The 16,014-nt window shown below is 39.8% G+C and overlaps 1 protein-coding gene across 1 annotated transcript in view; it reads left to right on the top strand.

Annotated features, from left to right (window-relative positions):
• Positions 1 to 16,014, top strand: part of DCBLD2 (discoidin, CUB and LCCL domain containing 2) — a 102,289-nt gene that overhangs the window by 62,143 nt on the left and 24,132 nt on the right. The window contains exon 4 of the mRNA XM_019633267.1: positions 14,692 to 14,743. Coding sequence (XP_019488812.1) covers positions 14,692 to 14,743 — 52 coding nt within the window. The remainder of the gene's footprint in view (positions 1 to 14,691; positions 14,744 to 16,014) is intronic.

The raw sequence follows: 16,014 nt of genomic DNA, 5'->3' as shown, positions 1-16,014 counted from the left end.
CTCTCTGCACTTCCTGGGCTTGTATGTCGATTTCCTTCACCAGGGTAGGGAAGTTCTCAGTCATTATTTCTTCAAATACATTCTCGATCCCTTGCTTCTTCTCTTCTCCTTCTGGTATTCCTATGATGTGAATGTTGTTGCAGTTGATGTTGCCCCACAGGTCTCTTAAACTATTTTCATTGTTTTTTCTTTTTTCTTTTTGTTGTTCCAACTGGGTGATTTCTGCTATTTTGTCTTCTAAATCACTGATCCGATCCTCTGCTTCATCTAATCTACTGGTGATTCCTTCAAATGTGTTCTTCATTTCGGTTATTGTATTCTTTAGTTCTAACTGTTTTTTTTTTTTTAATGATTTCTCTATCCTTCTTTATGTCCTCCTTAAGTTTCTTAAACATTCTTATCATCAGTGTTCTAAACTCTGTCTCTGAAAGGTTGGATACCTTTGTTTGATTTAGTTCCATGTAGAGGTTTCTTCTGATCTTTTACTTGGGACATGTTTATTTGTTTCTTCATTTTGGCTGTCGCTCTGTGATTGCTTCGGTGTATGAGATAGATCACCTGGAAAAAAATAAATTGGTGTCCCCCTCTGCCTGCTTTAATCTGCAGACCACTTGCTCAGCAATAGAGAGATTCTGGGCGACTCAGCACCAGCTGCTGGGGGGAAGGGCTCAGTGCATTATGTGCCGACCTCCCTCTAGACTTGAAGTGAGCTTCCCACAATTAGCTGCTGGATGCTCTGGAGCCATGCTCACCACCAAAATTACTTACAGGTTGTTGCAGACTGTCTGCTGCTGCAAAAAACCCTCCGTGGCCTGCAGAGGTAGGGCCAGGCTCCAGGGGCTCAGGGTTCCCCTGGCAACACAGCTCTAGGTGGGCGGGGCAGGCCCCCAACACACCATAGGATGTAGTCAGTGGCCCACAGCAAGTCAGAGCAGCATGCACTCCTGCATTGGCAACCAGCCCGTAGAAACCCACCAGGAAAGCCCCGGTCGGATCACACAGGCATACAGCTCACGGCCCTGCACTCCCAGGAAAACTCCCAGTCTCACCTGTCCCAATCAGCCGCTTGCAGATCAGGCTGAGCAGCCCGACAGCCAATCGCTACCCAGGCAACTCTGCACGCGCAGGGCGAAAAGCAGGGACTTAAGGCAAGTAGCACACTCCAGGATTTCAATAAGAAGCCTGTTGGAGTTGGAGCGCGCCTACCAGGCGTTTTTCTGGCTACACAGCACCAGCAGTGTGGAGGGTGATGATCCAAGGCTACATGCACGCATGCGCACCCATGCACACATGCACTCCTACACCAATTCCAGCAGACCAATGCGGTCCCAGACCTGAGCCTCTGTGGGAGGGCCCAGCCCTGAAAAAATGGCGCCCTCCTGTGTATTACTCCTGTGCAAGCTCCACACCAGGGGAACAATGGTCCCAAAACCTCCAGCTCCTGCGCCAAAGGCACTCAGTTCAGTCCTTCCCCACAGGCTCCTGGGCCCCACTCACACAGCTACTCCCTCCACCAGGAACCGGGTGAGTGCTCACCAGTGAGTTGGTTCGTTTGCTGGCTCCAGTGGTTCTCCATCTGCCCTCAGCCTCACCGAGTTGAGCAGAGAGAGTCCTCACTAATTTCTACTTCCAGCTATTGTAGAACTCCTCTTCCCGGCAAAGTAACTCTGGGGCGGTGAGCGCGGTGTGGGGCCAGAGGGTCTCGCCCCCAACCGGAGAAGCCTCCCCACCGCTGAGGTGTCCCTCACGGGGTTTGCCCTCTGTCATCTCCGCCCCGCCTACCAGACTCAATGTGACCTCCTCTCTAAGTCCTTCGTTTAGAGGTTCTGTTCATCTAGTGTCCAGGGAACTTCCGAGGTTGAATATCTTATAAATTATTTGTAATTTTGGTGTGATCCTGGGAGGCAGTCGGCACAGCGTCTGTCTATTCTGCCATCTTACTGGAAGAACTTTGTATTAACTTTTATATAAAGTCCATATATTTCTCTTTCCTTAGTAGAAATGCTGATTTTTTTTTTACTTTTATAATATTGGAACATAAATAATAACTTTTTAAAATGTCAATTATTGAAATGTATCACTTCAACTTAAAGCTTTGTTATCCACATTTTACCATTTCATAGTACTGTGTTAAAGGCAGTATTACCATTCTTCTCAAAGAATAGAGTCTCGTACCACCAGGAGTACCCTGAATACTATCTGAGACACTACAAAATAAGCATTATTTTCCACATTGTTAATGTGCAGAATGTGAAGGGTAAAAAACTACAATCAAGGCTACTAAATGGAATAGAATACAGAATTTATCTGACTCTCTAAGATAAAATGCAAGATTTGAATAAAATATCTCAAGTGTTTTGGCTGCTTAGCATGTATTCCCCTCTGCTGTTGGGGATATTGTGGTAAGAATGCTTAAGAAGTGTTGCTAGTACAGGGATATACCAAAACAATCATTTAAATTATTTCAATATTCAACAAAGATTTATCTAAATTGACCATTTAAAATTAAAAATTAAGAGGACTGGCCGAGTGGCTCAGTTGGTTAAGAGCTTGCTCAAGAGTGCGAGCTCTGAGCAATAGTGGTTCAAGTCCCGGCCTGAGCTGAGCTACTGTTGAGCTGCCAACAGGTGGCAGGAAGGCTCAGCTAAAAATAAAATTAAATTAAAAATTAAGTTTTTCGTATAAATGAAAAAATTTTCAAGAACCTCCTAGGTGTAGGCACCGGGCATGACTGAGGGCAGTGCAAACTGTTCTTTCTTAGCAGTGGTAGGTTTGAGATAAACACTGTATGTATCATTAAAAGTTTCATTTAAAATGTGGTAGAGGAGAGAGCTGTTCTTTGTGAGGAGCTTGCTTTCCCTTAGCTTCTAAGCTCTAGAACAAGGTATGTAGGATAATCCCGCAGAAAAAGTGAGAAAGAAAACTCATTTGGATGGAATAATGGAAAGAAAAGAACTGGAAACATTATGCCAATGAACAGTTAATATTTTTGACAGAACCAGGAAAACTGAGGCAGTGTAGTGTTGTAGAAGGGACACTAGGGGGCACTAGGTAGCCCTGCAATTAAAAACAGGTGACCTCTGGCCAGTCTTTTCACCTCTGTGAACCTCATCTGTAAATGAGTTAGTTGTGAGGACTGAATCTGATAATACAAGTAGAGTGTCAGTAGGCACACAGCATAGGAAGCATAAAACAGATGTTAGTTTAGTTTCCCCCCTTTCACTACTGTAAACATACATACTTATTTTTCCCCACTCCTACCATCAAAACAATAAGGTAAAAAAGAGTGAGATGATGATAGATTTCCATCCTTTCAGTTTTACTTCATGAAAGTCGTGGGTTGATAGATGAGAGGATAGAAAATGAACACACAATTTGCTTCTTATTCTTAAATTTCTTGGTCTTAATATCAGGTTAAATTATTTATTTCTCTTCATATTTTCCCCCTTTGTTTTTTATTGCATTGAAGGTTTTTGGAAAATATTCTCTCTTAAAACAAAAAAATTTTCTTATGTTGAATATTTAAATTGTGGAGCTTTTTGATCCCCAGAAACCTGATGTCCTACATTAAAGTTTCTTAAGAGTTGACAATGATTTCAGGTAACAGAATCAGTATGTTATGGACTTAAATATGTTTATGCCAAATTCCAGTGGCTATGACATTATTTTAGATGAATCTTAGCTTTCAAAGTTTTTTAAAATTTCCACTGTAATCTGGAAGATCTTTATAGCAACACTTTTCAAAACTCACAATCATCTTGGGAAATCCTCATTTCAAGGATCTCTCCTGAGTTTTTACTCTTTTTTTTTTTTTTTTTTTTTTTTTTTTTTTACATATCCTTGTCCCATTCCTTGAGCATTTGTTTTATTGAAATTGAGTGAATTGGCTAAATTCAAGAGAACACTGGTTGATTTTCTCATTACTTCTTCTTGGGTGGCCTTTGAGTCACAATTTCTTAGAATGACTCATTCATTTGATGGCTGGTTGGCTTTGGTTGAGAGCCTCAGTTTGTTTCCATCTAGGAAACTTAGCTGCCACACTGAATTCCGTGAATATTTTCAAGGAACATCACTTCATGTCCCCAGCTTAGCAACTTAGTTGAAGATTTAGAATATTTGGGAATGAAGATTGTGAAAAGTCTTGGTTCAATAGCATCATCATTTGTTAAATTCTCACAGACTTGTTAATATTATAAAATGTGTTATGACCGAGTCCTGATTTTATGTGAGATAGACTAATTTTCATTACTTGCTGCAAGAGCCTATTACAAAATTATATTCCGTTCAATGCTTTATTTCCTGCTGTATGCCTGGCATTGACAAAATAGCAGTAAATAATGCAGACACAAGTACCCCTTCATGGGCTTAACAGTTCAGGGTTGGAAAAAGATACCAAACATATGTAGTTGTAAGTACAATGAAGGAAACATTCAACCAATAGGAGGCCAGAGGGGAGCAGAGAGTGGAAAATTGATAAAGAGCAAAGCTTTGCTGATGCAGTCACTTTTAAGTTGAGAACTCAAGGATTAATTGGAGGTTCCAGACAGACAAGAAAGGACATTCTAGGGGAGAGAGCAGATGGCAGAAGTCTCACAGTAGGAAGGAGGTACCAGAAAAGAAGCTGGCAATAGCTAGGGTGAAGAGAGTGCCTGGTGAGTAGGTCAGTTATTCAGGACTTTGTATAAAATGTAAGTGTTGGAGCTTGACTACATTTATGTTTTTGTTATTGGTTTTTATGATCTTCCCTGCTCTGTGAGGAATGGGTTTGGAGAAAGATAAGAATAATTGTAGGGAGGCCAGTTAAGAGGCCGTCAGAGGAGACTGGATCAGAGATGATTGCATTTCGAGGTCTTGTTATACATGTAACTCTAGAATTAGTCTGGTTTTTAAAGACTTTAGAATCAGATATATCTTGTACAGCAAAACATTTCAAAGAATTAGGATTCATCCTGAATTTAAGTTGTAGTAAGAGGTTTTGGACACAAAGTAGCCATGTTGGATGAAGCTCTGGACTGCTGTGATGCCTAAGTGGTATCTGGTGTCCTCTTCACTTTTTTTTTTTTTATTTAAAGATTTTTATTGGAGAATTGGGTGGATGAGAACAGCGCTGGGGAATTGGGGAAGGGGTTACCGACAAGTTGCTGTCATTTTGTTCTTCAGTCTGGTTGTGGAGGACGTTGCTCCACCGGCCCAAGTCGGCACCATCATTACGCTCCTCCCTGGCGAGGCAGATCAGTCGCCGGCTTCTGGACGGCCGCTCACTGTGGCTGCTGGCTACACACGGTAACCCATGGCAACCCACTGCCACAGGGGCTGCAGCCTACGCCATCGCCGGCGACTCAGGACAGCCCACCTCCAGGTCGAGCTGTTGTTCAGCATCTTAGCTGTGGAGGGCAGTGTCCCACATATGTGGGATCCGAACCNTGCTGGCCGCTCACGCTGGCTGCTGGCTACATACAGTAGCCCATGGCAACCCACTGCCACAGGGGCTGCAGCCTACGCCGTCGCCGGTGACTCATGGCAGCCCAGCTCCAGGTTGAGCTGTTGTTCAGCATCTTAGCTGTGGAGGGCAGTGTCACAGGCCCTCATATTTGGGATCCGAACCAGGGCCCTCTGGCATCCCAAGCCAGTTCTTACCCATCGTGCCACTCGGCCGGCCCTCCTCTTCACTTTTTTGTCTAGTTTTTTTTTATCATTTTGTTGGTTTCGTTTTTTCTTACTATTTTTAGTGATCTTTGAGCAGTACTTTCTAGTCTTTTCCATTAAAGGTTATGTTTCTAATTTTCATCTGTAAGCATCATTTTGAAAGATGTATCTACCAGTGAAAGAAAAAGTTTTCTCACTTCCCCATTGGGTATCAGGCAAATTCAGGTAAAAAATAGTATTAATCAGCACTTTCAGTAATTATGAGAGGACTGATATTTCTACTCAGAGTTGCTATAATTCTATCAAATTCCAACTAGACTTTCTGAAATTGAAAGTTTTACCTGAAAATTGAAGATAGATATGTGGACCTTAGAGATAGTCTGCACATCATATTAGCAATCAGCATTTAAACATTTTATAGAAAGAAACTCCTAAGATACTGCCAGCCTTACTGTGAGAGAGGTAGAACCAATCACTCAGAGGTCCAGACTCAGTAGCTCAGATCTTTTCATCTAGTATGCTAACAAATGCTACAGACATTTTTATTTTAAAATGTAAACTTAAAAACATAGCCTTTACCACTGGACTTGAAAAGTACAATAAATTTTATAAGTGAGTGATCTAAATTCCTAGTTTTCAACATTTTATTCAACATTGGCCAGTTTCTAGGAAAAGCTCAACATTTCTGGGATGATTCTGGACAATGAGTTTTAAGTTATTTTAGTTTTAGAACAGTGAGCTCAGAAGACATATCTGCATTTGCATTGAAAGCTTCAAGTCCTTCAAGGCAGCTTCTGTTTTGTGCTATAAATTGGGTAGTATATGTGTGCACGATTGAAAAGTAGTAGTCTGATATTCGTTTTGTGGAACACGAAATCATAACTTAAAAGGTCATTTTTAAACATTACTTTAGATTTTACCAATCCAGAATTTTGTAGTGGTAAGTCAAATTTTGCCTTTATTTTGGTGAGGAAAAATCATAAATAGTTTAAAATTTTATGTGAAATAAAATAATTCAATGTAGCTATTAACATACTTTCTAATTGGAACTCATAAACACTTGTTCATTCATTGCCTGGTGACCCCTTAGAACCTGATGACAGTGTGCTTAAGACTTGTGAACAGCTGGGCCTGGGAAATATTTCCATTTGACAGTGTTATTGTTGCTATACATTAGATTATTTTTAGAATTAACACCAGTAGTATAATAATTTCCTGATTGCCTCATGGTTTAACCACATTTCTTTTGCAAATATTTTCCATTTCTTTCTTCTTTTATCAGATTATATCAACTTGTGAATGAAATACAGGGTAAGCTAGAGAACTACTTTCTAATAGAGTCCAGATTTCTGTAACTCGTTTTTTTCTTCATGGAATGTTTTTGGTTTTGAAAATAGAGGATGAATTCCTTAGATTGTTTGCTACCATAATCGTACAATAATTTTATAGTATCTTTTCTGTTTTGAGTACTACACTTAGCTAGGTTTCTGTTTTTAGCTTTTCTAGTGCATTGCTAATTTTTGTTATTGTTGTACCTGGCAAACATTTTAAAACTTTTAAACTACTCAATAAGATTTTATTGTCTCAATTTACATACATATCTTTAGAGTTGTGCTTATTTACACGCAAATGAATATGTATAGTGTTTGTGTGCATAATATACAACACATGTGCAAAAATATCTGTATTGTGTCAGTTTGTAGAAAGATGGTGCTGATGAGCGAAGTGTTACCAACTTTGCAGAACATTTATAAACAGAATCTGTTACGATGGTGTTAACCCAAAGAGGCAGTTCAAATTATGGAGTTTATTCCAAGCTGACAGATAACCTAAAGACCACCACAATGATTTTAGTGTTTTCACTTTTTCTAGTACATTAAGAATGCTGTGAAGAGACTAGATGTGTGTTTGTGCTGTCTTGTGCTATCTCGTGGGTATAGTCATTCACTGCTGCTCTTACTAATGTATTTGTTAGTGTCCTAGATCCTGTGTAGGTCACAAAAGAATTGTGTGATCTTTTAATATGTCCTATATTCATATTTTAGTATATAGGAATTTAGATGGAAAAGGGGTTTGATTTATCCATATGTAGTTTATAGTCTATCTGACTCACTGTTGATTGCTTAGAACTGAGCCATGCCTACGTCATCCAGAAGAAACCATTGAGTATTTTCATCTGAGGAAACTGAGCTCCTACTGTGGACTCAGTTCCCATAGATGGCATTGTAGTATTTCTAGGAGAAACATAAGATTTAGTCCTACGTTCAGCATGTAAAAGGAGATAAGACGTAAAATACTTCGTATGGTATCTGACACTTGGTAAATGTTAGTTGACTGAGTCATAATAAATTCTATTATATATATAAATTTCTTTTCACAAAATTGCAGTTGGTACAAATCACTGCCAGGTTTCTCTCATGGAAACAAAGAATTAGGCCCAAGGTCACACAATTATATTGACAGGCGAACTTAACAACAAGATGAGCCTTGTCCCGCCTCTTCTAGCGCTTGAACAAAGCAGCTGTCCACACACTGCAATGTGGGGTTGCTGACAAGGTATGAATTAGGAAAGCAAGACTTCATGTTCCTTCGGGCTCTGGGAAGTTGGTTATTTAAAGAATTTTAGAGCAAATAAAGGAGAATTTGTAGGTATGCATCATCTTGCTTCTTCCTGTTTTCTCCTTTCTGGTAAATAAATACAATAGCTTAGTTGTAGTACTTTATGCTTTCTTAAGTTAGAATAAATACAGACACTCAGACATCCCTTTCTTTAGAAGTAAATGACTTCAACTGGACAAAAAGTGTACCCTGCAGCTAATATAGTTGGTGTTATACTTTTGTAAGTGATAGCTGCTGACATTGCTGAGAGTCTTTTTTTCAATTCAGTCAAGCACACAAAACTAAGAGTATTAATTGGGGGAAATCTAAATCTGTTTCACAATCCTGCAATCTCACAAATAGCCAATGCTGTCAATCAAAAAAATTTCTAGGTAACCAATATGCAGATATTTTTTTATTGGTTTGTGAACTTATAAAATAGTTATCATTTTCATGGTATTATCTATGGATTAACATTAGGTGTCATGTTTAAATAAATATTTTATGAAGCAATTATAAAGTTCCCAGCCTTTGCAGTTATTACGTGTTGGGAAAAATTTTAATTGTAATTAATTAAAAAAAATAAAACCTGTGTATAGGATATCAATTATGGCTGATAGTAATATTGCTCATTAAGTTTGGAACTGTCTTAGAAAACCTGATGTCAATGTCTTCATTAAGAAAACCTTGGAATCGGGCCGGCCAAGTGGGCCGTTGGTTAAGAGTTGGCTTGGGGCGCCAGCTCTGAGCAGCAGGGCCCTGGTTCGGATCCCACATGCAGGACTCTGCGCCCTCTACAGCTAAGATGGTGAACAACAGGTGGAGCTGGGCTGCCGTGAGTTGCCAGCGATGGCTAGGCTGCAGTGGGGCTGGCCAGCAGCTGGCGTGCGCTTTCGTGAGCCGCCGTTCAATGGCCAGCAAGCAATTGCCTCACCCAGGAAGAGCACGATGATAACACCAACATGGGACAGTGAAGCGACGTCCTCCACAACTAGACTGAAGAACCAAAGGACAGCAACCTGTCTGTTCCCCTTCTCTGATTCCCCAATGCTGTTCCTCTTCCCTGATTCCCCATCGCTGTTCCCCTCTCCCTATTCCCCAATACAATCTTTAAGAAAAGAAAGGAAAGAAAACCCTGGAATCTTTATCCTGTTGTTGAGTATTGGCTTGCCTTTATTTTTGTATTTGCACATGCTCTTCTTCAAGTCACCTTATGCTGCCTTCAAAACCCTACCTCTTTTGAGGCCTGTCTCCTTCAAACAGTCTTCTAGGGTTAAGGAAGGCAGATGTTAGGGGAGGATAGAAGCTCTTTTAATAGGGAATATGATGACACTCACATTGGCTTAGACTCTATGCTAAGACTAGTGTAGGATCTACACTGTAGACGGTAACCCTCCTTTGAGCTGCAAAAGGAAAAGAGAACAGAATGGCAGCCTGCTCAAGCAGGACCCCTGAGGGCATCCTGCCTACCACTGCTGCCACTGTCCTGTCCAGAGCACCCAAGTGAAATGCACTGTGCGTTTAGTGTTTTGTGCAGTAACATGGGTTTTAAATGTTTTTGTATGTGTTAAATGCTTGATTTAAATTATATAAAAAAAATACCTCTATGCAGAGGCTCTTGGTTAAGGATAAATTATATGTTGCCTTGCACTTCGAACATACCACTGATTTTCTGGTGTTGTAGGACATGTTGAAGTGGACCCAGCATGAAAATTGAATTGACGAATGAGAGGTTTATTAGTATTTGTTACAATCACACCCTAAGCACTTTATATATATGTTCATCTTTTTATAAGTTGCTCAGTTCAGAGCCTTTGGAGTTACCTTTGACTCTTCTTTCTCTCAAACTTCATACTCATCAGCCTCTTCCTGGAGTGTATGTGTGCATCCATCAGCATCTGACTACCTCCTAATACCTCCATGACCACCACTCTTGTTCAAGTTACCACCAATTCTTACCTCAATGACAGCAGTAGATTCCTTGCTGACCTTTGTTTCTGCCCCTTCTCCCCTTCAGTGTGATCTCAACCCAGTGGTTAGTATGATTTTATTAAAATGAAGGTCTCCTCTCTCTCTGCCCAATGTCCTTACCTTCCAAACCCTGTAGGATACAAGTTCTCATTACTCATCTGACTTCATCTCTTCCTTTTCTTGCCCTTGTTCACTCTAACCTCAAACATCCTGGACATGCTCCTTCCTCAGAGCCTATGCAATTCCCTCCGCCAGTTCTCAGTTACCACATACCTCATACCTCACTCCCTCACTTAAGAGTTTTATCAGATGCCACCTTCTCGGCAAGGCCTACCCTGACCTCTCTACTTAAAATTGCAACGCCTTAACTTTTCCTAATTGCCTGCCTTTCTTTATTTTACTAACGTATTTGTTACCTACTAACACTTTTTATAATAGCTTTTTAAAGGTTTGTGTAACAGCTTTATTGAGATATAATTAACATACCGTACAATTCACCTACTTAAAATATACAGTTCATTGATTTGCAGTATATTCAGAGCTGTGCAGTCATCAACATAGTCAATTTTAGAAGTTTTCCATCACTCCAAAAGAAACCCCATAGTCAGTAGCAGTCACCCGCCATTCCCTACCCCTCAACGTGTTCCAGTCCTATGTAACCACTAATCTACCTTTTACCTTATAGATTGACCTATTCTGGACATTTTATATAAATCATGTAGCATGTGGCCTTTTGTGACTTGTTTCTTTCACTTAGCATGTTTTCAAAGTTCATCCATGTTATAGCATGCATGACTACTTCCTTTTTATGGCCAAATAATATTCCATTGAATGGATGTAACACATTTTCTTGATCCATTCATCAGTTGATGAACATTTGTGCACAAGTTTTGTGTGGACATATATTTTCAGTTCTCTTGGGTATATACCTAGTAGGAATAGCTGGGCCATATGGTAACTCTGTGTTTACTCTGTTAAGGAACTGCCAGACCATTTTCCAAAGCAGCTGCATTGTCTTACTTTCCCAGCCTCTCCACATCCTTGCCCATACTTATTATCTTGTCTTTTTGATTCTAGCCATCATAGTGGGTATAAAGTGGTATTTCATTGTGATTTTGATTTGCATGTCCCTGATAGCTAATGATATTGAGCATCATTTTCATGTGCTTGTTAGCCATTTATATATCTTCTCTGGAGAAATGTCTATTCAGATCCTTTGCTCATTTTTAAATTGGGTTGTCTTTTTAATGTTGAGTTGTGATAATTATGTATTTTGAATACTATATCCTTATAGATGAATGATTTGCAGGTATTTTCTCCCATTCTGTGGGTTATCTTTCTTATTCATGATAGTACCTTTGAAGCACAAAAGTGTTTAATTTTGATGAAATTCAATGTATGTATTTTAATGTGGTCGCTTATGCTTTTGGTGTCATCTCTTAGAAACTATTGCTTAACCCAAAGTCAAGATTTACACGTATATTTTTTTCTAAGAGCTTTATGGTTTTAGCTTTTAAATTTAGATCCACTTTGAGTGAATTTTTGTGTATGCTTTGAAGTAGGGGTTCGATTTCATTCTTTTGCATGTAGATATCCAGTTGTCCCTGCACCATTTGTTAAAAAGACTATTCTGTGCTCGCTTTGGCAGCACATACACTAAAAAGACCCTTCTCCCCCCCCCATTGAATTGTCTTGACACCTTTATCAGAATCAATTGACTGTCAATTTGAGAATTTATCTGGACTCTCAGTTCTATTCCATTCAGTATGATAAATTCTTATACATTGCTTTCAGAAGTTTTGCGACCGATGGTTTCCTATGAGCTGTATTTATCATACCTAGACTGTGTTCTTATTAGCTGGGAGCCTCCTAGTAATAACAGTGGTTTTCTGGAATGCTGTTTACTTGGGAAAAGATTTCAAGAAATACACATTTTAAAGCTTCTAAATTTCCCTGCTTAATTGATGTTTTCTTTGCCTTTGTGGAGTTGTAAAGGTCAAAGTCTATAATCACAACTTTCTCTTTAGCCTCTTGGCTCTCCTTGTCGTGGTCCATTCTGAATTCCTAGTTTCCTCCAAGGGAGTTCTTTTGAGCCCCCATGGAATTTGAGAGCAAGGCCAAGTGTGTTGCATATATTTGCATGGCATAATCTGGAGTTTCAGCACTGCGTGGACTTATGATAAAGCCCTATTCTGATCAAGTACAACCGTAGTTGACCAGCATCCTGGCACATGGCCTGAAAGTAACAGGGCCAGCTGGCAGTCTTCTTGTGGCTTAAATACCATGTTGGACCACACAGGTACCATTTTATCCCAGGCTATTAATCCTAGAAGTTCAGTTTCTAATCTTAGAAGTTGGAAACTCTTTTGGTAGAGCAGGAAAGTGGAAAATTCTTATTGATGCAATGTAAAGATTGCCAGGAATAACTGGAGTATAGGTAATTCAGTTTTTCTGCTTTTCCCAGTCAGTAAACCCAGTAGTATAATAGTAAACCCCTATCCAGGTGTGTATCCTCTTAAACTCCTAAAACACAAATTTAACCTAATCATCATTCAAATACCTGTGGCATATAGACATCAATCCATATAATCACTCTCAAAATATCACTTTCCTAGTGTTTGTTGTAACAGTTACTGTGCCCTAGTTCTTTCAAGACACATTTCAGTTAGATAATAAACATATGATTTCTTGAGAATTGTAAAATAGAATAATCAGTTATCCTGTGCTTGCTGTGGTGGCCATTAATTTGACAAATATCTGTGAATCATCAGTACACTAGGGCACTTGCGAGGTGCTATCTCCGTCAGTGTATTGGTCTCCCTGGGTACGTTTGTCTGTGAAATCACTTACCTTTTGATTGCCTCAAGGCTTTCTTCCAGGTTTTTCTCACTACAGGTTAGTATAATACATGGTTGGACTTAGCCAAACATGCTAATAATCAGACACCCATATATTCAGTAAATGGTAATTAAAAGCCTCCTGTTAGGCCATGCACTGTGATGGCTGCTGGCGACACAAAGGTGAGGGCAAGCGGCCTCAGTCTCTGTGTGTAGACCAGACATTATCTAATGATGTTGCTTATAACTCCGTAATGCATCAGCAGACCCTTCTTACATAACACATGGTACTGTGAGAACATGTGGTAGTCATCTATTCATTAAAACAAACAAGACTTAGGTGATTACTACGTGCTAAAGGTGGTTGACTTGAAGGTCAGGAGTAGCTTCTGTGAGGAAGTGAGTTAAACTGAGACCTTAGAGAGCAGTCAGCTGGTCTCAAGGGCAGCGGAGAAGCCACCAGACCCAGAGAACAGCATGTGCCAGAGGAACCGAAAGAAGACGAGTGTGGCAAGAAGCCAAGACTGAGATGGGACCAGGCACTTCAAGAGTTTGTGGGCCACTTTGAGGATTTGCCCTCAGAAGAAGAGCAGAAGGAAGCCATTCAATTGTTGGAACCCAAAACCACCTTTTACACAGCCTGTGAACTAGGTTTTAATAAGACCGCTTAGCTCTTACTCCGATTTGTTGATTTCCAGATAGAAAATGTTAAAATTTTAAAGTGTCATTATTTAGAGCAGTGCTTCTCAACTTTATGTGTTTAAGAATTACCTGGAGGAGTTATTAAAACAAATTGTTGGGCCCCACTCCCAGAGATTCTGTAAGTCTGGGTGCTGTTCAAGAACTTGAATTTCTAGTAAGTCCCCAGAAGATGCTGCTGCTGCTGGGCCTGCCATGGAGCAGATTTTGAGTTGCAGTTATTTAGAACCACAGAATTAACGCACCTCTCTTTTTCATTGTTTTCCTGGTGTGTAACCAATAAAGGATCATTTTTAGTCATATAATAACTAAGAAATACTTTTTCTTTGTTTTGGGAGCTATATTTTATAGAAGCCATTGAAAGGCTATAAATTATACTTATCTTTGTACTTTCGATTGGGTTGTCGGAAAAGTCATGACATACCGTATTTCCCCATGTATAAGATGCACCCTTTCTCGAAAAATTTGGGGTCTAAAAACTGGGTGTGTCTTATACAGTGGTTGTAGATTTTGGTTGGGAGTTTTGACAGTGATGAGGAGTTGTATGAAATTTATGATGAATAAAACTTGAGTTCAGTAACTTTATGTAATACTTTTTTTTCAAATTTCGGGCCCCAAAATTAAAGTGCGTCCTGTACATGGGGAAATACGGTTATTTTTTCTGGTTTTCATTACAAAAATGCGTCATGACTTTTCCGACAACCCAGTATGATATGTGACTCTGTGAGGTGATGTGGTAGTAAATAGCATTGAAATCAAAGTACTTAAAACTCAGAAAAAAATCATGATTAACTAAAATTTGTTAAAAAGTTATTAGTACTATCTTGATGGCTGTTAGATTTTGAAATTGAGGACAATATGATTTGGGATTTGGAAATAGTGTGTCAGCAAGAGTAAACCTATGTATTATTGAATCCGTTTTTTATTTTTGTTTTTCTAGATCTAATTACTTGTTTAGATACTGCATCCAGCTTTTTGGAGCCTGAGTTCAGGTATGACCATATTTGTGCCTTTTTTCCCTTAAATGTTACTCTTCATCTACTTCATCCTCATTCTTTATACACTTAAGATTAGTGGACATGGTATGACACATCATCTGTTCCAAGACGTCAGTAAATCTGAGTTTATTTAAAGCCACAATGAGTTGCCATGCTTTAATTGTAGCATTTGGATCTTCTCCACAATGAAAATGTAATTTTCATGTACTTTAAAAGTAAAACTAGTTGCTCTTCAAATCTGGCAAAACTGCTAATAAAGGTAGAAGAGCGATTTTTCTGTAAAAAGAGAAGAGAATGATTTTAGCTGTTATGGAATTCTTCAGTGTATCTTAACCCAAGTAGCATTTTTACTACTATTTCCTGCTCTATGCACTTGTCTCTTGCCTAGACTGGAATGAACTTCTCACCCATTTCCCATTCCTACCCTTTGCTGGCTTTATTCGGCCAGTCACACGGCTGCCAGATTGTTTTCTAAAATATATAGCTCATCATGCCTCTCCTTAAAAATCTTCAGGAGCTCCTAATTAAGACAAAAAGTCACGCAGATTCCGTAGCCTGGTTTTCAGGATCTTTTCCCGGCTCCATGAGCCATTTTTCCAGTCTCATCTCATGTACTCATGTTGAAATGATTCTGGATTACTTACACTGCTCTGGCCTCTCATAACTTTTGCCTGGAATCACTTTACTTTTTTCTGCTTGGCAAAACCATGCTCGTCTTCTAAGACCATCTCACTAACCTCCCTGCAACTTGCTACCTCTCCCCAAAGAATCTTCGTTTTGTCTTCAGGAAGGGTTCTCTGTATATGAGATGGGTGTGCCCTCGTGGGGGATCCTGGTCAGCAGAGGTGGCCCTGGCGTCAGTGTATGACACACGGCCCTGCAGAGGGTCAGCTGTCCTGTGCCCTGCACTCTAGCTCCATGGTCACTGCCCAGATGCAAGCTGCCATCATGTCTCACCTGTGCTACATACACTACCTGTCTAATGTCCCAGCGTCCACTCGTGTTCCTTACAGTCTCTTTTCTTCCCAGGAGCCACAGTACTCTTTTTTATTTATTTATTTATTTTTATTTATTTATTTTTTTTTAAGATTTTTATTGGGTAATTGGGGGGATGGGAACAGTACTGGGGAATTAGGGGAAGGGGTACAGACAAGTTGCTGTCGTTTTGTTCTTCAATCTAGTTGTGGAGGACACTGCTTCACTGGCCCAAGTTGGCACCATCATTGCGCTCTTCCCTGGCGAGGCAGATCAGTCGCCGGCTTCTG

The sequence above is a fragment of the Hipposideros armiger genome, unplaced genomic scaffold (genome assembly GCF_001890085.2).
Source record: "Hipposideros armiger isolate ML-2016 unplaced genomic scaffold, ASM189008v1 scaffold_1268, whole genome shotgun sequence".
Taxonomy (NCBI): Eukaryota; Metazoa; Chordata; class Mammalia; order Chiroptera; family Hipposideridae; genus Hipposideros; species Hipposideros armiger.
This window is presented reverse-complemented; position numbering and strand designations above follow the sequence as displayed.